A 23,386-nucleotide genomic window follows, 5' to 3' on the forward strand; every position below is an offset into this window, starting at 1 on the left:
CTCAATAAAAAATCCTGGGCTTTTTTCTAGGAAAATCAGGTTGGAAAAACAGGCATAAAAAAAGAGTAACAGACGCAGAGCTTGACGCAAACCAAGTGTCAGATGTGACAGTCAGCTGTGCCACCAGCCAGGCAGCTGCAAGCTCCGGGCAAGGTGGTGTAACTTTGGATTTAGCAACTTCTCCAGTGGTAAAAGTGGCACTGCGTACAAAACGCAGAATTTCTGAACCACAGAACAGGAAATGTCCTCTGTGCCCCTGTGGTGTAACCACCCCCAGACTGCCCAGCTCAGTTCCCACGGTTCAGGGTGTGCAGGGACATGGAGATGTCAGAGGTGCCACTGAGGACAGGCAGCTCTGACAAACACCACAGCCCCAACCACTCACAAGCTTTACTGATGATTCTGTAGTCTGACAGACCTAAAGACAGCCTTTTGTTACTATTTTCTCCATCACAAGCTGAGTGACACTAAGACGATTAGGCAGGCACGGGAGCAAATCATGAAGCTCCAACCCAAAAATCTACTTCATGAGAAATTCAAACCCCTCAGTTCCCATGCTGAAAGGAAGAGCTGTCTGCTCTACAGTATTTCCACTTTTCCTTGTGGTTATGATGCCAGGCTGGCTTTTAAAAACCAACTGCTGCTATTCAGGGTGCTTAAGGGAAAGAAACTTCCATCTGCACTTAGCAGAAGTAGACAATGCACAAACCGTGGGGCTTTTAAACCTCAAAAACCCAAACAACTCACCAGGAAATTCACCAGATTTTTAAAGTGGCAGCAAAGAGACTCTTCTCAAACAAAACCCACCCCTTTCAGGGTCAGCATCTGCCCAGGAAGAGCTGGCAACCACTGCTGTAACTAATACACACAGCAGCAACCAAGTGCAACGTTTGACTTCCAGTCTCATCTGTACTGCTCAGAATCACATCCTCTATTTAAAGAGGAAATTTAAAATGCTAATTAAATAAAATTTGTTTCCTAATTCATTAATTAGTTGTACGAGCTGTATGAACACTAAGTAAGCAACTTGTGTTGTAGTTTCCACCTCTAATTTGTGCTAAAATGTGCTTCAGTTCTATTTTAGACTACAAAGCTTCCTATCTCTGCCTGCAAGGTTCACATACACATATGTAAGTGACAGTTAGTCTACCCAAACCCGCTCAGCCTGAAGTCTTGTGAATCAGTGTGAAACACTGAGGTTTATGCTTTTTATACTTCATGATTATAGAAAAAGCAAGGACTCAACTACACACGAAGCTGCTGTAAGCAGTAGCTTATTTCTCACAGTTCTTCCATAGTGATCACAAAGTCTCTTGGCTGCTGTAGGAAAAAATTCTTCCCTGTGATGGTGGGGAGGCCCTGGCACAGGGTGCCCAGAGAAGCTGTGGCTGCCCCTGGATCCCTGGAAAGTGTCCAAGGCCAAGTTGGACAGGGCTTGGAGCAGCCTGGGATAGTGGAAGGTGTCCCTGCCCATGCAGGGGGTGGGATGAGATGAGTTTTAAGGTCCCTCCACCCCAACCCATTCTGTGATTCCAGGCTGTCCCACACCCAGCCCTCACCTGTTGAGCACTGCTTCTTTGTCTGCCAGGCGACTTTTGATTTTGCTGGTCAGATAGTCCAAGAAGAGTGTCCAGATGTCCAAGCAAGAAAAGTAACCTTCATGTGTAGGCTGAAAGACACCAAAATTCCCAATGAGTACTGCAAACTATGGCAAGATGGAATTCACACAATGAAAACAGGAGGTAACATCCACTTAAATCCATGTGAAGAGCTTCTTGCTTTATTGAAACAGTTCTAGGATATTACTGGAGAGATTCAGAACTGTCAAAAGACGAGCAAGAGCTTTTGTACAAGGGCAGGAATTACAAGGTTGGTCTCAGCATTAACCCATCCCATGGCTTGCTACACCAGCTTCCAGCATTCCAGGGCCTAAAGGGGCTCCAGGAGAGCTGTGGAGGGACTGGGGACAAGGGATGGAGGGACAGGACACAGGGAATGGCTTCCCACTGCCAGAGGGCAGGGATGGATGGGATATTGGGAAGGAATTGTTCCCTGGGAGGGTGGGCAGGCCCTGGCACAGGGTGCCCAGAGAAGGTGTGGCTGCCCCTGGATCCCTGGAAGTGTCCAAGGCCAGAATGGACAGGGCTTGGAGCAGCCTGGGATGCTGGAAGGTGTCCCTGCACAGGGTAGGGGGGGTTGGAATTAAATGATCTTCAATTTTCCTTCCAGCCCAAATCATTCCATGATTCTGTGATATTATAAAGCTGTTTCCCTGTCATCATTCCAGTGTTGCTGCGGCTGAGCTGTACTGACAGCTTCTACAGCAAGGTAAAACCATCCTAAAGCCACAGTGCTTGGGGGTTTTTAATATAAAAACTAAAAGCTACAAGAAAGCCACAGATTGAGGGCAAAAAACAGGATCCCCAAACAAAAACCAGACAAGTCTGAGAGATTTTTCAACACATTGTCCATTCTAAGGACTAGGGAAAAAAAAATTAAAGCAGAAGCAAAGTTAAACATCAGACAAGCTGCTGATGCAGGGTGACCTCTGTCTCCAGCTAAATCCAAGAGCACATTAAGCCATTTTCAAGTCCCCAGCACCAGTGGGAAGTGCCAGTAAGACCCAGTTAAATGCTCTTTTTTTTGAATTGACTGGGGCAAACAAGAACAACAGAACAGATTGGGAAAAATGAGGATGTGGGGCTGTACCTGATGAAAAGTGTATTTGAACAACAGGGCCAGGAATTCAACCACAGGGAACTGGGAGTAGGATTCAATTCTCCTTAGGTGGACACTCACAAAGAGACGGAGGAAATCTGTGAACTTCTCAATGTAACTACAAGGGAAAGGAGAAAGCACTGAGAAAAACCAGGAAAGGTGCCCCAAGGCAAATCAATTTCATTGAAACAGTAATAAAAGCCACTCAAAAATATTCTCATTCAAAGCAAAGTTACAATTAACCATCAGTAGAATAATTCAAATATAAAGCCCTGCAACAATTACCTACAGGATGGGCAACCCTTCACTCCATTAACACCTGAAACAGCAGAAAAGACAATCTAGTCAAAAGCAACTTTAATATTCAGACAATTATCGAGTTCAACCAGGCCTGCAAATGAACACAGCCCCCTCCACCCTGAAGAAATAATTTGATAGCGAAGGTCATTGTACTGATGGAGACAGGATTAGTGAAATGAACTGTACCCCTGAGGAATTCAGCTGGAAGCAAGAAGTTAATGCAGGAATCAGCAACAGAGGGGGTTTACATTTACAGGAGGGGGTGGGAGAGCCAGGAAGTTGAGAGCTGGAAAAGAAAATTCCTCCTGCAGTGGAGTTCAGCCACTCAAGAGTTTCTGAGCTGAGCTCAGGCCTGGGACTGATTAGGAAATGAAAGAGAAGTCTTCCTCCAAAGCATGGGGCTTCTCAGGGAATGTACAAAGTGTAGTTCCCAAAAGGAGTCTGCCAGCAAATCTTCAGGGACTGCAGCCAGAGCACAACCTCAGTGCAGCAGGGAGAGTTCTTGAGGGAAAAATGGCAAAGCCCCCAGTGGGGTGAGCTTTTACTGAGGAACACAAACACACACTGCACAGCACAAGCTTCTGCAGGGTCAGAAATCATCTCCATATCCATCTGTGCAGCAAGAGTTAAACACTCCATCAGCCACAGGAGGGATAGCAGCACCACACACACATCACACACAGGCAATTCCAGCCTTCCCTCATGCCCAGAGCTCTGAAATGCACCAAGCTACTAAGTTTGTATTTTGAATACAAAGTTGGGTTCAACACAGTTTCAGGCATGAGCAGCCTGGTTTTACTCTACTGCCTGCTCTGCACTGCTGCAAATTCTGGGGATTTGTTTGTTGTTTTTTTTTTTTTTTTTTTGGGAATCCCCACTCTTTCTAACAAGGACTCACTCGGGACCAACAGCACTGCCAGCTGACAGAGCTGCAGCACTGGGGGCTCTTGTGAGCCTTCAAAACCACACACTGCTTTGAATATACATAAAAGATGAAGTTCCTTTTTTATTTGGCACTGCCTGCTTGAAAGGAGATCACTGAGCACACCTGAGCACAGATCAAACACTTCAAAATCAAAGCCAGGGGAAAAAAATAAAATAAGTCCAGACTCAAATATCTCCATCCTTTTAATTTTTATTTTTTAAATAGGCTTTGTCCTGAGACCAATTCTTCCTTGGCCCCCAGGCCCCTTCTCCAACCACTGAGCCACTGCTTAGATCCTTACCAGCCACTCCCCATATTTTGGGGTCTTCAAAGCCAGACACAAATGAAGCAAAAGGCAATTTCAACTTACTCTTTCCTGGACTAGTCTGGCAGTTCCAAAGTGTTCAGACTGATTTTTAACAGAACAGAAATAACCAGCAGCACAAGAGGAAGGCAAGGAAGGCCTCCAGAGCCAGCAGGTTCTGAGCACACCCAGCTACTGAAGGGGGTTCCTTCAGTGGCCTCTTCACTCAGGATTTTTTTAGTCCAAGCCAGGATGATATTGCATGCACCAAGTCCTTTAGTTTTGGACACAGAAAGTACAGCTGTGCCTTTAAGTGACAAAAAGAAAATCCTCATGGCCTTTTCCACAGAGAAAACAAGGAGAACAGAAAGCTCCACTGCCCTAGAAGCCAGCTGGATTTCTCCAGTCTCCAGATCATCTTGGTTCCATCCCTATTTCAGACCTTAGCAGTGAACAAACCAGGGGGTGGGGGGTCTCCCGACTCCAGACACCAACAATCCCTGTGGTTAACAGGTCTGAGGAGTGTCATGGAATGGCAACTCCACCTCTGCCCAGGCCAGCACACCTCCAGACCCTTCAGTGAAGGCTGGCTCCAAAGGCTGCTTGATATTGTCCATAAAAGAAAGAAAAGAACAGATAAATAAGGGATTATGGGTTTCCAAGAGAGCTTTTCTGAAATCCAGAGGGAAACTCCTGGCTCTCTGTGCCTTGCAGGCAAAAGTGGCACATTCCCACATGTCTCATTTCTAGGAAGAGAGCAACACAAGTCAGAGCTAGCAAAAAACAAGCAGTAGAATTCCCTGTGAGTCTGGATTTACCACCCCAAAGTTATACCTTTATCAAAGGATATGAAAAAGGAGAATTCTGCAGCAGAAATGTGCAAGTACTCTCTACAAATGGACCCACAACTTTTTTCCTAAACATTTTATTCTCCTGACTGGAAATATATTTCCACCCTTGTGTACCCATAGTAAGATACTCAGCACTTTCACCCAGTTACAACCTCTCTGCCACTGTCAGCAGCTCTGTGACAAGAGGCAGCACCAAGTCACCACCCTGCCAACACCCAGGCCCAGGCTTAGCCACTCAACAAAACAGCAAGAGGAGTCTCACTTTGTCCCCTACAAGTAGGAATATCTAACATACGAGAGTGGAGTTGTCCTAGGGAACCAAAGGTGGCAGTAGCACCCTGGAAAATGAGAATACACAGCTTCCCAAGGTGATGCTGCTTCCCTGCTGCCTCCAGCCAAGTTTGTGGAGAGCCTTGGAAGTGGAGCCATTCACCACTGAACAGAGCCCCCCAAGCTGTGCTTGGTGCTGTTTAAAAATAAAACTTGGAAAACAAAAATGAGTCAGAAATGGCCATGGTTCAATGAAGGGTAGGAAGCTTCTGCTGTTTTCTCCCAAGTCATGATGCACAGGATGCATTCCCACTCTCAGATATGGACCAGAGGGGACAGATGGGACACTGCAGTGCCTTTACCTCACTGAGCCCCTTCTATGCTCTGTGACAGCAGCTTCAGTTCTGGTGCCACCTCAGACCTGCAGTCAAACAGCAACAAACGGGGACAGGGAAGGGAAGGGAAGGGAAGGGAAGGGAAGGGAAGGGAAGGGAAGGGAAGGGAAGGGAAGGGAAGGGACACAAACCTGGGCCAGCAGCTCCCTTAGCACCCAGCCCTTACTTGGGTGCACCTACCTGTCTGCCCAGCTGCCCTGGCTCAGTACTCTGAAAAAAGAGCCACCAGACACACCACACATGACCCCAAAACAAACCCCACAAATCCTTCAGAGGAAACCCCGGCACAGCAGCTGAGCTGCTCCTACCTCTCATCCAGCTCCTCGAGCCGGCTCTTCACCGTGTGTGCGTTGTTCTCCTTGGTGATCTTCTGCAGGAGGTAGAAAGTCTGCTGGAACATGCGGAGCAGGTACTCCTCAAACTCCATAGGCACACAGTTCTTGGACATGAGTTCATTGATGCAGGCCATGGCCAGCACACCCAGCCGGCCCCGCTCCTGCCCCAGCAGGGAGTTGTGGCTGCTGCCGTTCACCGAGGACATTTTGCGGGCGCGGGTGTCGCAGCCAAAGCGCGCAAAGTGGAAGATGGTGGTGAGCAGGGATGGGGTGATGCTCGTGGACAAAGGGATCCAGCTGAAGAGGTGTGCCAGGCACTCCAGGGCCAGAGAGCAGACGTATTCACTGTCTGTGTCAAGGATGGGGATGGGCTGGTTCAGCAGTTTGGCTGCGCTGGGGCTCTGCAAGAGGCTACTCAAGAGGTCACCTGGGGGAGAGAGTGGTGTCAGCCAGGGCATGAACCCCCGGCTGCCCAGCCCAGCTGGACCCTGACCATCCTTGTGGATCTCTTCCAACTCGGAACATCCTGTGATTCAGCAGATTATTTGTCTGAGAGGAACTGGTGATTTCTGTACTCAGGAATGAACCTCACACAACCCTTCTGGCCTCACCAGGCATGGCTCTCCTGGTGTTTCATGAAATACAATGGCACAGGGTACATTTTAGGAATTTATTATAAAATTCTATCCCCCCACAAGATTGACTATCCTCGATGTAATCTTGGCACATCCCTGTTTCGCTGAATGTGGCAGAGTCTTCTGCTGGCCTGTGACCCTTCTGGTCATGTTCCCAGTCACACCAAAAAAGCTCACTCAGGGCAGCACCTCTTCCCAGGGACCAAATGCCATGGCAGGCACAGACCACATCCCCCAGCCTCCCAACCAAACCACAAAGGCTTCCCAAGAAAGGTGGAGTCCGAAAAATTTGACACACCCTCAGGATTTATCTTCCATGACTTTCTCCAGCCTCCAACTGAAGCAATATAAAGTTAATATTTACAATATCCCGTCACGGAGTTCCATAGCTTCACCACGAAGCTGCTTTGTTTGGGGTATGCCAGCTCCTAGTTTCACTTTCTAACCAAACAGGGAACAGAAATAATTCCTGCTTTCGCTTTATTTGTGTGAGTAGGCTTCTAATGCAGCTCCTGCTCAGTTTCTTTGACAGGAAGGTTTTACTTCTGTTATTACTTACAGCGAAGTCCCTCAAACCCCTCTATCACCTTTAGTGCCTTTCTACAAAGCTTTCATTGCTCCTCTGCACCTACTGATACTGAAAGAAAAGAACTGCAGCCACCACTCAAGGTGCAGATGATCCTTAGCTCCACAGAGCAGCACAGCAGGGAATGATTCCTGACTGCTACGGCAAATTCTCTGTAGAATGACATGGAGAAGCTCTAAAATTAATCCTGCCTAGTCCAGGGTGAACTCCCCTTCACAGCAAGAGGGGACTACATACACTCACCTTTTATCTCCCACCTCTAACCAAGCATCAACATCCCTTATCCCCGATGGTCTTTGCTTCCTCAAAAGCTGTTGGAACCCAAGGGCCAGCCCCAGCCAGGTTGCCTTTCCTACAGATGCTGCCCACAATCTCCAGGCTTCCACCTGCTGCAAAACTATTCACCTTCCCCAGGTTGTGCAATACACTTCTCTTCCTTGAATACCTCTTCATCTTTAATAACCTCTTCACCTTGAAAAATCTGGCACTTGCTGCGCTACAGAATCTGAAGTTCTTAGAGAATCTGAGTGATTTTTTTATGGAAGTGAAACATCCTGACACACCAGCGTTGCCAAAAGAACAGCTATGATTTACTGAGCTACTTCCAACGTACACAAGAGCCTGAGTGATGAACACATCCCTCCCAGGTCTTCATTTTTCACCAAGATTGATGTCTTACATCACTAAATTCATAATTCCTTGCCAAGCCTGATCATTGCTTATTTCTCCTTCACTCCAGAAACTGAAGGCATCACATGGCTATGGCTGAGCAAGACAATCCTGCCCTTCAGTCTTAGCACTGAAACCCTGTGGGGACATTCACATCTGGACAGCTCATATTGTGCTTTTACAGACCCCCTGAAGCTCAACAAGGCCAAGTGCACCATGGCTGGAGCAATCCCAAGCAGAAATACAGGCTGGGCAGGGAATAGACTGAGAGCAGCCCTGGGGGAAGGATTTGGGGTGGTAGAGGGTGACAGCTGGTCATGCTCTGGCTGGGAGCACCCAGAACACCCCCTGTACTGGGCTGAGCCCCAGTGTGGGCAGCAGGGGAGGGGGGGACTCTGCCCCTCTGCCCTCTCAGGTGAGACCCCACCTGCAGAGCTGCCCCAGCCCTGGGGCCCAGCACAGGAAGGATGTGGTTGCTGTGCAGAGTCCAGAGGAGCCCATGGAGATGCTCCAAGGGCTGGAGCCCCTCTGCTCTGGAGCCAGGCTGGCAGAGCTGGGGGTGCTCACCTGGAGAAGAGAAGGCTCCAGGGACACCTCAGAGCCCCTGCCAGGGACTAAAGGGGCTCCAGGAGCCCTGGAGAGGGACTGGGGACAAGGGATGGAGGGACAGGACACAGGGAATGGCTTCCCAGTGCCAGAGGGCAGGGTTGGATGGGATATTGGGAAGGGATTGTTCCCTGGGAGGGTGGCCAGGCCCTGGCACAGAGTGCCCAGAGAAGCTGTGGCTGTCCCTGGATCCCTGGAAGTGCCCAAGGCCAGGCTGGACGGGGCTTGGAACAGCCTGAGCTATTGGAAAGTGTCCCTGTCCATGGCAGGGGGTGGCACTGGATGAGCTTTAAGGTCCTTTCCAACCCCAGTTATCATAATTCTTTCAAACATTCAGTTCAGCCAACTCCACAAAAAATCAATGAGAATTAAAGATTCTCATCTTTTAATCCACCCACACCAGAAACTCCCAACTACATTCCTGTAACTTAGAGTAGTTTGTTCAAGTGCTTTGCACCCAGTTCAATCACTGAAGCTCTGAGGTTCAGGGATTTTCAGTGTCTTTGCAAACAGGTGACAAATTTACAGCAACAGCTGCATTCATGCCAAAGGAGAAAACTCCCAGTGACTGGCTCTGCAGTGGGAGAGCAGCCACAAATCCTTCTGCCACTCATTTGTTTGCCATAGGTGAGTGAATATTCCTGTGGAAAGGATTCATCAGGAAATGTGCTATAAATAATGCAAAGCCAACATTTGGAGACTGACAACTGCTGCTGAGTAAATCCTACACCATGGCAGTAACTCAAATGTTGTCCAGCTTGGGACTTTATCAGAGCTCCTTTGCTTAAGTGATATGAGAAATGAGTTTAATGTCTTCAAGTACTATTTAAAACCTATGCAAGACTTACAAGTAACCATTTCACTTCACCTCCCTGTGCAAATGAAAAATAGGAAGCAGAGATTTTTCCAAGTTCCTAAAGAGATTTTGGTTCTGATGGAAGATCTTAAACATTTATAGGGACTTAGGAGCTTGTTTTGCTTCTTGGAACACCTTTAATCTCATCTGAATGGAAAGAGTAAAGGGTAGTGGCCTCACTTAAGTAATGAAAACATTCAAGAGTCACCAGTACACAGGAATTGAGTCCTGCATGAACTGAGTCTCAGGGAACACAAAATGAGCAAGCAGTGGATCAGAGGGAAGCATCTGGTGTTCCTTTTGGAAGTGGTGGAATCATCATCCCTGAGAGCAGTCAAAAGCCACATGGATGTGGCACTTGGGGACATGGTTTAGTGTGGCTCTGGCTGTACTGGTTAGTGGCTGGACTCAATCTCAGAGTCTTTTCTAACTTTAGTGATTCTGTGACTTGAAGTGGAAGCACAACTGGTTTTAACATGGATACAGCAAAGATACAGCACAGAAAAATAAAACTGAGAAAGTTTCACACAAACAAGTTTGCACAGGCAAAATGAAACTTCTAAAGGCACTGGCAGTGTGGTCCTGCTTCTTAGCAATTATCTTGAAAAAAACACTGTGTGAAAAATTTGTTTGTTTTCCCTGAGAGGGGATAAAGGAAAACCCCAGCACAGAAGTGCAGCTGACTTCCAGTTTGGGAAATATGATCCCAAGTCACAAGGTGGATGAAAGCTGCCTCAGCACAAGCCCCAGGGGACTGAGGACATCTCCAACAGGCTTCCATGACAGCCAGCCCAGAATTTGTTCCACCAGTGCCCTCCCCCAGCACCATCCTTGACAATTGACACCAGAAGCTTTGATCTTTTCTGTAAATATTTCCTGTCCAAACTCTTCCCAGCTACAGCAAAATCCACTCTCCTCTGCCAACCCAAAGGAATATTTCTTCCCATTAAACTTTGTGGTTGTATATATAGAAGTATCTTAAGATCTTCTACAGGAAAGGAGCACTCAAAATGCTGCTCAAACTTCAATGTGAAAGGTTTAGCACTAAGCAAAACACTGCCAACAGCTTATCAGAGGCAGCAGTCTGGAGCTGCCTGGTGCAATCTGGCCACAAGGAAATGATCTGCAGCTCTCAGGGACAAGGTCCCAGGGACAAGGAAATGTGTGCCAAGGACAAAGACACAAAACTGTGTTCTCCATTACATAGGTAACTAAGAAATAGAGATAGGAATGGGTTAACATCAGCTAGGCACTCATACAAAAGTCTAACAGGAATAGATAGAAAACAAACATTCACAATCTTAGAAAAGTTTGGGTGGGAAGGGACCTTGGAGCCCATCCAGTTCCACCCCCTGCCATGGGCAGGGACACCTTTCACTATCCCAGGTTGCTCCAAGCCCTGTCCAACCTGGCTTTGGACACTTCCAGGGATCCAGGGGCAGCCACAGCTTCTCTGGGCACCCTGTCCCATTTCACAGAAATGTGGCTACCTTTATTTTCTTTTTCCCAGGTAAGATTCAGTTGTGCTCCGCTGGCTTTGATGTGCCAACAGCTGGAACTCAGGGGACAATGCCAACTCCATGCAAGGTCACAGGCTTGGGGAAGAAGGTCTGAGAACTTGCTCAGTGGGAAAGTGTGCCCAGGTGGGCAAGAGGGCAATGGCACCTGGCCTGGACCAGCACTGGGGTGGGCAGCAGGACCAGGGCAGGGCCTGTCCCCTGTGCTGTCACTGCTGAGGCACGTCCAGTCCTGGGCTACTCATAACACTGAGGGGCTAGAGTGTGTCCAGGGAAGGGAGCAGAGCTGGGGAAGCGGCTGGAGCACCAGGAGAGGCTGAGGGAGCTGGGAAAGGGGCTCAGCCTGGAGAAAAGGAGGCTCAGGGGGAACCTTCTGGCTCTGCACAACTCCCTGACAGGAGGGGACAACTGCAGGGGTGGGGCTCTGCTCCCATGGAACAAGGACAGGAGGAGAGGGAATGGCTTTAAGTTGCGCCAGGGGAGGTTTAGGTTGGATATTGGGAAAAATTTTCCATAGAAAGGTGGTCAGGCACTAGCACAGCTGCCCAGGGCAGTGGTGGGGTCACCATCCCTGAGAGGATTTCAAAGCCTTGCATATGTGGCAACTGGGGACATGGGTTAGTGCTGGCCTTGGCAGTGCTGGAATAACAGCTGAACTTAATGACTTTAGTGGGATTTTCCAACCTTAACAATGCCATGACTAACTCACTGTCATTAGAGCATTTTGCACTGAAACTTCAGGGAGGTTCCTGCCATCTGAGGACAAGAAGCAGTTCTGTGGGCACAATTTAATGACATTTGCAGTGGCATTTGTTTCTTCCTGTAGGATTTTTCTTTCTAATCAGGAATTTGTTGGCCTGTGAAAAGGTCTGGGAAAGGGTTATTATGAGAGGTCAGACAGTAAAGGAAGGAATCTGTGCCTGATACTTCAGGTTTAAGTACACAGAAATCCATCTTGCAGCTTTTCCTTACCACTTTCTCCTGAGGTCGGGGATGGTGGTGGGGTGGCAGCAGTAGCACTGTGCTTATCCCAGATGCTCTCCAAAATACCTGGCCAAAGAGAGACCTTTCAGAAGTGCCTTCTCAAAGACACACTGATCCAACAAACACAGCACACACTGCAGGAGAACTTTGGCAGAACACACCTCGAGTGCTTTCAGAGGGACAGAAACACTCCATAGCAGCTTTGGGCTCACTAAGAGAAGTGAATCTCCATCCCTCTTCATGGAGGCAGCTCGGCAGCTGCTCTGCTACACGAGTCTGTTCATATTAAATTGACCCAAACGCTGCAGGGCAGAGCCGAGTGCTCCCACCCCACCACCCCCATTTTGCTCCACTGAGCCCCAGGAGTGCCAGCCCAGCAGCAGCTCTGGGTGGTGAGGGGACACAGTGCTGCCACTGGCACAAGGGCGGCACGGCGTGCCTCGTACCTGTGAGGAGCCCCAGCACTGTCTGCACCTGGTCCAGGAGCAGCTTGCGCAGCTCCTCCTTGCGGGCCACGCTCAGGTCCTCGCGGGGACACGCCAGCTCCTCCGACGTGGTTTTCAGCATGATCAGCCCCAGGGGAGTGGTAACAGGAGACTGGATCAGCTGAGGAGGACAGGAGAGCACTGTGATGACAACACTCACTGACACACGGGGATTAGCAACACTACTCACGGTTTACAACACCTCCCCACTGAGGGCACTCCAGTTCCCACAGATACATTCGGTTTCCCCAGATGTGAGTTTCTGGTGTTGCAACAGCTTGAGCCCCATGGGAATCCTTAGGGTTTCATAATGTCACTTCACACGTTGTGTGTCCCAGCACAGTCACAGAACAGCCTGTCCCTTCTGTTTGCTGCATCCTCCGCCCTGCTCAGGACCACCTCAGCACCAGCAGCTCACACCTCACAGCCCAGCAGCTTCCCCAGAAATCCCTCCTTTCCCACGTGGCCCAAATGCTGCAGCCAGGAGCAGATGCCACCAGGCCACAGCTGAAGGATCTGACCTCCCCTTGCACCTGTACTGGATCCCAAACTGAAAACTGCATTTCCCCCAAAAAGAGTAACTTCTGACCCATGCTGGAACAGGACTGGACAAAAAGCTGACTTGTGCCTTCATCAGCCATTGGGATATTAAAGATTTCTTCAAGTGGGACAAAGTTTTATTTCCAGCTGAGGACAGCACTGCTCTTCACTGCTGCCCAGACATATTCAAAGTGATTTATGCTCTGCTTCCTCTGGGAGAAAAAAAGTCCAAAGCCAATCCCAGTTGCTACAAGCAATCCTTGAAGCCATAATTCTGTAATACAGGCTGACTTTGCTGCTGATCCCCTGACCCTCCAAAGGAGGGCCAGGATGAGTTAACACCATTAAAAACACAGAGTTTGCTGTAATATTTGAGGAGAAAATAGCCCATCCAAAAGCTCTTATCTTGGCTTTTGTAAAGGAAGTCCCAGACACAGGAGCAGAGGGCAAAGAACTCAATGAAACATCCAACTTGCTGGTAAATTATGAAGGGACTGAAAATCATCTCTCAGGATATTTTCTGACGGACCCAGGGAGTTTTACCAATACCAGGCACTGGTACCTCAGTCAGGTTAAACAAATTTTTCACCTCTAAGGAAGCAGTACTTTATGTAGAATTACTGGCTTTGCATAATGACAATACAATATCCCAATTTACCTTTCTTCTCCACCCCTCCAGTGGTTCAGTAAAAGGTTTAGAGACAACTCTGACTAGTGAGATAGAATTTAATGCTGAAGAACAAAGAACATGCTGCAAATGATCTCAGAAAAAAGTCCTGAGACAGGGCTCATCTGAAATTTGAACAGCAAATCATTCTACTGTTCCTTCTGTTGAGGCCCTGGAATTCAGCATTACTGTTTTTCTTCCACTTCTCTGAACATTTTAGGAATGTGTCTGCCACATAAATTAATTTACGGAAACATGTTCCTCCACTGCTGAGCTGACAAGGAGAGGCTTAAAAGAAAATAGATTCCTCACGTGAGCTCTGCAATACCTTAAGATAACCCCAGAGTGCTAGAAAGGCCAGAAGAGCTCAGGCTGCCTTTCAGTTCAGATCCAGGTAAATGAGAGGCAAAATTCCACATGAATTATCTCCAAGTATCTTATCAAATTGATAACTGAAGCAAAAACTGCAGCATGTCCCACTCCAGAACTGTCAGAAAAGTGATTACACCAGCCAGTGATGAGCTCTGCAGCCAAGATAGGACTTTTTTTAATTTTGCAATTAATACTAGATCCACTTGCCTTAACAAATAAACTCCTGCCACTCGAGGACTTAGATTTAAATAACTTCCTTGCGGCTTGGCCGTGGGCTTTGCTGCATTCAAATCATGTAATAATGTCAGCAGAAAAAGCCTGTGCAGCACTTCAGTTTACACTCAGCCTCTTTAAGCCAATTAGGAACAATTTAAAGGGATGGAGACAAAATATTCCAACAAAAAGAGGTTTACACCAGCCTGGTGATACTCCAGCAGCAGCCTAGCTCAGGATTTCCTGTAAGGATGATGAGTTGCAACCAACATTCCAGCTAATAACATGGATTCAGTCAGGATCCTCAATGCACAGCTGAGCCTTCCTGCAGAAGCCCTCCTAAACACCCCAACAACATCCCATTAGTGACCCTACTGATGAGGTATCAGAGATTTGGGGGTGTGTCTGGCTGTTGGATGAAAAGTCTGCAACAGCCTCCATTGAAAAACTGCCCTTTTGAGAATCAGTGACACATCCATAATTTATTGGCTTATTTTTTGTTTAAAGAACAACCCATAATATTTTAAGTTCAAAGTGAATACTTGTGGCACAGTATTATTCTTCCTCAAAACACTGAACACCAGAGAGAAACCTAACATGGAAAAAGTTGAGGATTGCGACAAAATTAAAAAGGAATTTACAAAGCAACATTTACTATTTAATCTTCCTCAAAAGAAATCCCTACTCAAGGAAACAAAATGATTTTTCTAAGGGAAAACTTGGCTTCATTCATGGACAGACTTCTTACCTGCAGGATGTTAGTGAAGAAGTCATGGTAGAACATGGGCCAGTCTTGGCGGCCAATGTCCACGATGACTTTGCAGAGCTTGTTTCTGATGAAGTAAGGCAGAGTTTTGTGGTGAGCCAGCAGCAGCTTGGGCAGGCAGCTCCTGATCTCCATCTTGTCCTGGGATGGGACTCCCAGCCACATCTTATTGATCAAGTTCTGGAAAAGCAATGGAGATCCCAAATGAGCTCATCTTGGACGTGCTTTGCTGAGGTGAGAATTTAGACAAAGAGAATCTGCAATCTCAGACTGGTTTGGGTGGGAAGGAACCTTAAAAATCATCCTGTTCCAACCCCTTGCTCTGGTCAGGGACACCTTCCACGATCCCAGGCTGCTCCAAGTCCCATCCAGCCTGGCCTTGGACAGTGCCAGGGATCCAGGGACAGCCACAGCTTCTCTGGGCACCCTGTGCCAGGGCCTGCCCACCCTCCCAGGGAACAATCCCTTCCCAATATCCCATCCATCCCTGCCATCTGGCAGTAGGAAGCCATTCCCTGTGTCCTGTCCCTCCATCCCTTGTCCCCAGTCCCCCTCCAGTGCTCCTGGAGCCCCTCTAGGACCTGGCAGGGGCTCTGAGGTGTCCCTGGAGCCTTCTCTTCCCCAGGCTGAACAAGAGAAAGCAGGGAGAGAGCATCTGGCAGAGCTGCTGCACCTCATGGCCCAGGACTGGCAGTACCACAATGCAGCTGAAGTTACTGGTTTAACTGGTTTTAGTGGCAGGCACAGAACCATTTCCTCTACCTTTTAACCCTGGGCACTGAGGGTTTCCCCCTCTAAAAGGGGAAGCACAGCCTTGGAAGAAGCAGGAAAAGAAAGACAAGGAAGGAGGTTTGGTTTTCCATGCCTCTGATGCCACCCAGGTCTCCTGAAGCTGAGCTGGAAGGTCACTGGAGCAGGCACTGCCTGGCACTGACAAGGCACCACTTGCACAGAAAGCTTTTAGTCCACTTAAAGTCAGACAAAATCCAAAGGAGAGCAGAGTTGCAAATTGCTTCCCTGTCCTGATCCCACTTAGGGCTCTGGAGCATTAGGAGCTGAATCTCTTGGGATAACCCTGAGAGGAGGCTGAGGCAATGTTTGTGCCCAACTGCAGGATTCAGCCTGGAGAAAGAGAATGCTGGAGATCACAATACAGCATTTGCAACCCTGGATTGGGTTGGAAGAAACCTCAAACACCCAAAACTGGAAGAAACCTCAAACATCCAAAACTCTGACCATCCAAGATGATCAAAGGAGATGCAGCCCACAGCAGGATGCACTGCACAGAGACAGCAGTTCCCAGTGGAGAGCTACACACAGGTATTAATACAGAAATTCCTAAAAGAAATTTGTTTTGGTGTTTTCTAGCAGAGAAAATCCACAAGTACTGCTTGGAAACAATGGCCCAACCAGCTGAGGGTTCCTTGATGCAACTCCAGAATCCCAATAAAACTGGAAGATGTTTTAGCTTTAACATCTATCTCTTCATGCCCACTTGTGTTCTGTCCTACTCCTCCCACCTGCCAGCAGCAGCTTTCTCCCTATAAATGCTTTAGGGAACATATCTTCTTTTGCAAAAAGCAGAAGGTGAAAACAATTCATCTGGAAAGGGGTCAGGAGGAGTTTTATTCCAAATCCCCTGCTAAATTCCTAAGCAGTTTGGAAAATCCATGTCCTTGGGCAGTTTTGGGAATGATCCTTGTGCTCACACCCCTGTGACTGATCCAGTACCCAAAGGATAGCTGGGGATGCTGCAGACTGGGACAGACCACGGCTCTGAGAAGCAGTTAATGCCCAGCACTGCATCAGTTAATTTTGGGAATTCAAGCTCCTCCATGGAGAGATCCTCACCTCCCAGCTGGGCTGGGGACTCTTGTCCCTCCCTGTGCACTTGCACAGTGATTTCTTTATTCTGGCCACAATTAGGTTTTTCCAGTGCTACTTTTTCCCCTTCCAGGGAAGCAGAGACTCAGCAATCAAACTCCTGAATAAATAAAATATTTATTACTCCAAATAAAATATCCTGAGCTGGTAGGATCCACATGGGATGATCCCAAGGATCACTGAATCCACCTCCTGGCCCTGCACTTGTTTTGCTCATCAGGAAAATCAGTTGAAAAGCATCCCTTGAGCAGGAATAATTCCCATGTCACTTGCCATATTCACCCCTTTTTTGAGGGAAAGGTAAACCAGATTAAATTTAAAGATGGGGTCCAGGCTCCCTTTGCAATCCTTCATAAGTAAAATGAATATTTAAGAGAACAAATCAGTGATGATGATTAAATTTCTAAAATTATTTTCTAAATAATAATATATAATGTCTAATATTTTCTAAAAATAATTTCTAAAAACAATACAACTTTAAGAGCAGAGCTTTTATCTAGACATATATTTTATCTAAAAAGTGGCTCAGTGCAAAGGCTATAAACCCCTCTGATTTAGGGACACAGCTCAGAGTGCCCACCCAGCCAAGAACACAACAGAGGGCACAGATGGCCCAGACTGAGGTGTGACATGGACCAAATCCCAGGACATCCTCAGGGACAGACGCTGCACTGCTCACTGAGGAATCAGTGACACAACAGAGATATGCACAGAATACTTTTGCTTATTCCAGTAAACACAGAGATCAATATCAAGGCTTTTAATTCAGATTTTGCTCTTTTATAAGTAGGAGAAGAGTGGGATGTGGCTGTCTGAGAGAGACCTCACCACTCCAACCAGCTCAAGTTTGCAGGATGTAGCTCAAGAGCACCAACCACAACTACAAAATGTCAGAAAAATAAAAGCAAGTTTGCCTTCCCTCTCAGCACTCAGAGCCTGCAGGAGCCAGGAGCAGGTAATCACCCCCATATTTCTGATCATAAAAACAGCATAAAAGCAATAACACCTTTAAAAGCACCGTGCAGAAACTCAAGCTGCCTCAAACTGGAGGTAATTTGTGCTTAGAGATGCCAGGAAATGAATTCTTCAATTTGTGTACAAAGATTCATATTCTCCCACTCTGTGCCTGCCATTAAGCAACCTCTCTGGCAGAGAGCAATAAATGCATCCTTTATCACTGTACTTACCAGGGATTCCATTTCTGACAAACATTTCCCCCCAAAAAAATCGATCACCAGATAAAACTGCAGCAGGCAGAGAATGCACTGAGCAGGCAGGAGCTCAGCCCTCACCTCAAACACTGTCAGGCTGTACATCATCACATAATCATTCCTTGTGCTGGACAGGAAGTACAGGCAGAATCTCCAGGCTCCTATCTGCTGGGCAAAGTTATTTAAAAGCTCCTCTGCAAAAAAAACATAAAGGTAAAATATTACTTTAAAATGTACTTCAGTTTTAATTTGACTTTGATGTAAAATATTCCATTAAAATTTTTTAGCTGTAAACAAAGCCATAACAATGTATAGCGATAGCACAGCAACTGAGCAGGGAAGAGACCCTGTGTTCAGGGAATGACTCAACCTGGAGGAGGGCAAAAAATATAATAAAATCACATTCTACAGTGTTTAAAGCAACGTAAAAACAGGCTTTAATGCAAGCAAAACAGATGTGTCATTTTGGAATCAGTTTTGATATAAATACTGCAGCAGATAAGAGGTGAATATTAAAACAAATCACACAGCAATTGCATTATGAGCATTGTTATTTTATCTGTAGAAGCCAAATACTGGGATTTCAGATTGTTGTTAGAGTAGGATCACTTCAGATCACAGTGTTCTAAACCCACCTGCTTTTAATGCAACTCCAAGAGCTACTTGGTGGAAGTTCAGGGGGTCAGAAACCTCCCTGAATGCTCAGGGAAGGATTTGGCCATCTCTCATGACAATGTGACAAAGAGAAAAGTCACAAGGGCTGCTTTACAGGCTAAGGAAATTTAAGGCTTAATTAACTGTTTTCTTTCCTGTAACTTAAGGAGGAAAATGAGGGATACCTTTTCCATGGCAGGAGATCACCATTGGCAAAACTACAACAAAAACCTTGTGTTGTTTATTTTGCAGGATTTCTGGGACAAATCATTCATGCTGATCACACTTCTTGGCACAAGATGGTAGAAACAGAACAATCCCAGAATGGGTTTGGGAAGGGACCTTAAAGTTTATCCTATGCCACCCCCTGCCATGGGCAGAGGGACACCTTCCACGTTCCCAGGCTGCTCCAAGCCCCATCCAGCCTGGCCTTGGACACTGCCAGGGATCCAGGGGCAGCCACAGCTTCTCTGGGCACCCTGTGCCAGGGCCTGCCCACCCTCCCAGGGAACAATTCCTTCCCAATATCCCATCCATCCCTGCCCTCTGGCAGTGGGAAGCCACTCCCTGTGTCCTGTCCATCCATCCCTTGTCCCCAGTCCCTCTCCCGCGCTCCTGGAGCCCCTTCAGTCCCTGGAAGGGGCTCTGAGGTATCCCTGGAGCCTTCTCTTCTCCAGGTGAGCACCCCCAGCTCAGCTCCAGAGGGGTTCCAGCCCTCAGAGCATCCCTGTGGCTGTTTGGGAACAAAAGGAATCTGCCTCTTTACAATCACCATGAGCACAAGCATCTCCCCCTGCACCTGGCAGGAATCTCTGCTGCCTTTCAGGACATATTTAATCACCCCACCCAAAGGGAATTGCTGTTATTCCTGCTTGTCATTCCACAAGAACTGGGACAGCCTTGATCTGCATTCCTAATGCTGAAGTCCATGCCCCATCTCCAAGCAGAGATTTTCCCAGGACACACAACCCAACAATGAACATTGGTTTATCATCCAGAGAAGCTGCCACTGGTTCCCTGGAACTCCAACTACAGAAACCTTTCCTTCCAGTTCCCACCTAAGCAGGAGAGGGGAAGATGCCAGATCAGTGCAGGCACAGCTGTGTTGAACACAACCAGTCCCCCCAGCACCAGGAACAGCCCTTGGAAGGGGCAGGAACTCACCTATCTCACGTTTCCTCTCATTTGTTGTGCAATTGTGGAAAAACTCCGTCATCAGACTCTCCAGAGCCCGCAGCGAGGCCTCTTCTGATGCCTGGGAATGACATGGAAGGAAAGAGATAAAACTCATTCCCACTCTGACACAGGAGGATGGCATTAGAACATCACAGATGAACCAAAATCCAACACGAGCTGGGCAAGTAACTGGGAACTCAAACTGCTCACTGGTGTCAAGGAGCAGCAGGGTTTGTCCACTGTAAGTGAAAGCTTTGGACACAAACGACCATTTTCTTAGCTCCATTAGTAAGGATAAGAACACAACAAAATTCCTTTATTTTGGTGGCATTCAGGAATTTTAAGGCAATAAATAATTCTCACAAAGACAGCAAGTTTGAGTAAAGATACTGCCACATATTTAGAACTCATAAATATCCTATCATGGGAAGCATAAGCTTTGAGGATTTCTCTTGCACATCAGGAGGAATTTCTTCCCAGGAAGGGTGATCAGATATTGCAATGGGTTGCTCAGGTGGATGGCAGAGTCCCCATCCCTGGAGGTGTCCAAGGAGGAGCTGGATGTGGCACTCACTGCTCTGGGCTGGGGACAAGGTGGGGATCAGTCACATGTTGGAGTCAATGATGCTGGAGGTCTTTTCCAACCTCAACTCCATGATCCTGTGACTCCTGACACCTCTTCTCGTCTTTGCCTTGGTGCCATCCAGCTGCTCAGGAAGCTTGAAAAATTAAGGAATTTCTAGCACTCTAAAAAGCAATATACCAGTATTCAGCTATCTGATTCATGAAAAACAGCACCCATCTCCCTGTTCCCCCAAATTTAAGCTTTATATTTTGAAATCATTAGTTATAGTTTTAAGTCCTAAAGAATTTATCAAGATTAGCATCCAGCTGTAGTTTTGGAGTGCTCTGGAGTTGGGATGATTTTATTCTGGCAAGGTAACAGCCTTAGTCCTCCTACAGCACAGACCATGCCACAGCTGTATCTCTAATGTTTTCAACCCATGCTATCAACAATAAATGCATCAGAATTCAAGCCCAGGAACAAAGTAAACATTTAAGAAAACTGAAATTTCTGCCTCAACAAAAACCCCAAAGCAGAAACAAAAGCTGTGCCTGGCAGTCTCCTGCAGAGAAGAGCACGTGAGACATCCTGCAGGAACACTCCAGGCTTCTGCTAATTCTCATTCCCATTCACTGCAGTTTTCCCAAGGGTCAAGTAGCAGGAGAGCTCCTCCTCATGGATTAACCCCCAGGAGCACCAACAGCTCCACAGCAAGGGCTCTGCTCTCCAGCAGCTGGAAATGGATACTCTGCAGGACTCCAAACATTCCCATTTACAAAGGAATACTGAATTCCATCCTACCTTTCCTCTTTCTGCCCTGTTTCTTTCATTTTTTTTCCTTGCTTTTTAAAGCCCTGCTCTAGAAATCAAGGATTATTTTAGCAAGAGATGTTGGTAGTGGGAAATTGGCTTAAAAAACTCAACAATCCAAGGAGAACCACATTTGCAGCTCAAGTTTCCAGCCTTAATCCATTTCTGCTTGGGCTGCAAACTTCCCTTCAGCCACAGATCAGCAGCCTCCTGCCAGTCACCATTCACAGGTAACAGCACCTCTGTGAATAAAAGCCTCACTTTAAAAAGAAATATCTGACTAAGTGGAGTCCTTAATTTCTTAGGATATGGCCACACTGACATTTGTGGGAGCAAAGTTGTCCTAAGCTCCTCCTAAGCAGACCCACATGTACAAATCCAGCATTTTCCTGAATCTCTGCACTTTCCTTCTCTGCTGCTCAACACAGAGTGTCTCACCAGCAGTTTCTGATGCCAAACCCCCAAAGATGAGTTACCAATCTCAATTTGATGCAAATTCCTCCAAGAGCAGCATTGCTCTTCCACTCCAACTTCTATCATCCAATACCAAGATCACCTCAATCCATGGAAAAATCTTGGTCCTTTACCGGGTGGAAGGACTCAGACATCTTTGGATACTTAATCCTTCTTCAGCAAGGGCAGTTGAAATAAGTACATTTCTTCCAAGATTTAAGATTTATGTCCTGCTTCTGGAAATAAATTATGGAGTTCTTATAAATCTTGAGCATCTGCCTTGTCCTCCACTGACTTCAGCACCGAGATTTGGAAGATCCTACTCCTTAGGAACACAGTTAATCTTCCAAAGTTAATCTTCCAAAGCAGAACACCACAATCACAATGTTCAACATGTGAAAAGCAGGAAAGAAAAGAAACCAGAGAGCACAACACAAGGATTTCCTGCAAAAACACCCAGGCTGGAGAGCACACAAGGCCACCTTGGCACAAAGACACAGAGGGACCTCCAAGATCGTGCTCTCCTCTTCTTTGACTTCTTGTGACTCTTCAGGAGGTTTGGCCAAAGGAAGGTCGAGAAGGAAAAATTGTCTGAGGCAACCAAAGCCCAGCTCAGGATCCCCTTCCAACTCCAGGCTGGACTTACCAAGGATCTGCATTTGCTGCTGCCTTTGGATACTCCTCAAGTTCCCCAGATCCTGGGGGCATGTGGTCATCCCCCAGCTGCCCAGCAAGGCTCTGATAAGGAGGCCACTGAGATAAGGAGGTCACACACTGTGCAGAGCTGCAGGGGAAGGTGGCTGCACCTGGACCCAGATGCCTGGGAAGTTGATTAGTCAGACTCCAATAAAAATCCAGCTGTTGGGAACACCTGGGGCTGAACCTGGAACATTTCCTAGTGTTATTCCCATGGTAACAAGCAGTTTGCTTTCTTTTAGGGCTCTCTGTTTACTCTGCATTGAGGAGAAGGACAGGCAGAACCAGCAGAGCTGAGTTCAGATTCTGGTATGAAATTTTGGGTCATGCATAGATTTCATATTCCAAGGTTTTCAAGGAAAGTGTGGACCATTAGTAACAGAATTTATCCCAGTTTTCTATGGCAGGGCTGGAAGTTTGCCTCATCTCCATGAGGCATTACAAAATATGCAACTACTGAAACAGAAATACTTCCCACTTCCTTTCAGAAGTTAAACCTGACCCCTCTTTCACCTCTAGTGCCTCCCAGGGCTGCATCAAACATCAAAAAATACCATTTCCCCCTTCTGCCAGCCTTTAGAGGAAAATATATTCAGTTCTTCAAGTCCTGCAGGTAACATGAGCTTTTCCCCATGAAAACTGCAGCTCACAAAAAACAGGGGAGATAAGATGTGCCATGTCATCATCCACTCCTGCTCCACTGCCTCAACACCATGGCTGAGCTCTGACCCACAGGGAGGGTCCTGGATGCCAAATTCAGCAGATCCTGGGGCCAAAGGTGATGTCCTTGTCACAGCTCCCATAGGGGAACAAGGCATTGAGAGGTGAAAGCAAGCAGGGCTAAATCTAACACAGTCACAGCTCCAGATTCCTGTGTTCCAGCAGCACATCCGTAATTTGACCTGGAATTTGGGTCAAAATAGCATCTCTGGGAGGTATGGTA

General features: G+C 47.2%; 1 protein-coding gene across 1 annotated transcript in view; it reads right to left on the reverse strand.

Moving 5' to 3' along the window:
- XPO6 (exportin 6) overlaps positions 1-23,386 on the reverse strand; it is a 57,015-nt gene that overhangs the window by 21,463 nt on the left and 12,166 nt on the right. Inside the window, exons 2-9 of the mRNA XM_062503878.1 lie at positions 19,908-19,998; positions 18,171-18,283; positions 14,977-15,174; positions 12,398-12,557; positions 11,940-12,017; positions 6,072-6,525; positions 2,710-2,836; positions 1,560-1,669 (exon numbers count right to left, since the gene is read on the reverse strand). Coding sequence (XP_062359862.1) covers positions 1,560-1,669; positions 2,710-2,836; positions 6,072-6,525; positions 11,940-12,017; positions 12,398-12,557; positions 14,977-15,174; positions 18,171-18,283; positions 19,908-19,998 — 1,331 coding nt within the window. The remainder of the gene's footprint in view (positions 1-1,559; positions 1,670-2,709; positions 2,837-6,071; positions 6,526-11,939; positions 12,018-12,397; positions 12,558-14,976; positions 15,175-18,170; positions 18,284-19,907; positions 19,999-23,386) is intronic.

Source organism: Cinclus cinclus, chromosome 16 (genome assembly GCF_963662255.1).
Source record: "Cinclus cinclus chromosome 16, bCinCin1.1, whole genome shotgun sequence".
Lineage (NCBI taxonomy): Eukaryota > Metazoa > Chordata > Aves > Passeriformes > Cinclidae > Cinclus > Cinclus cinclus.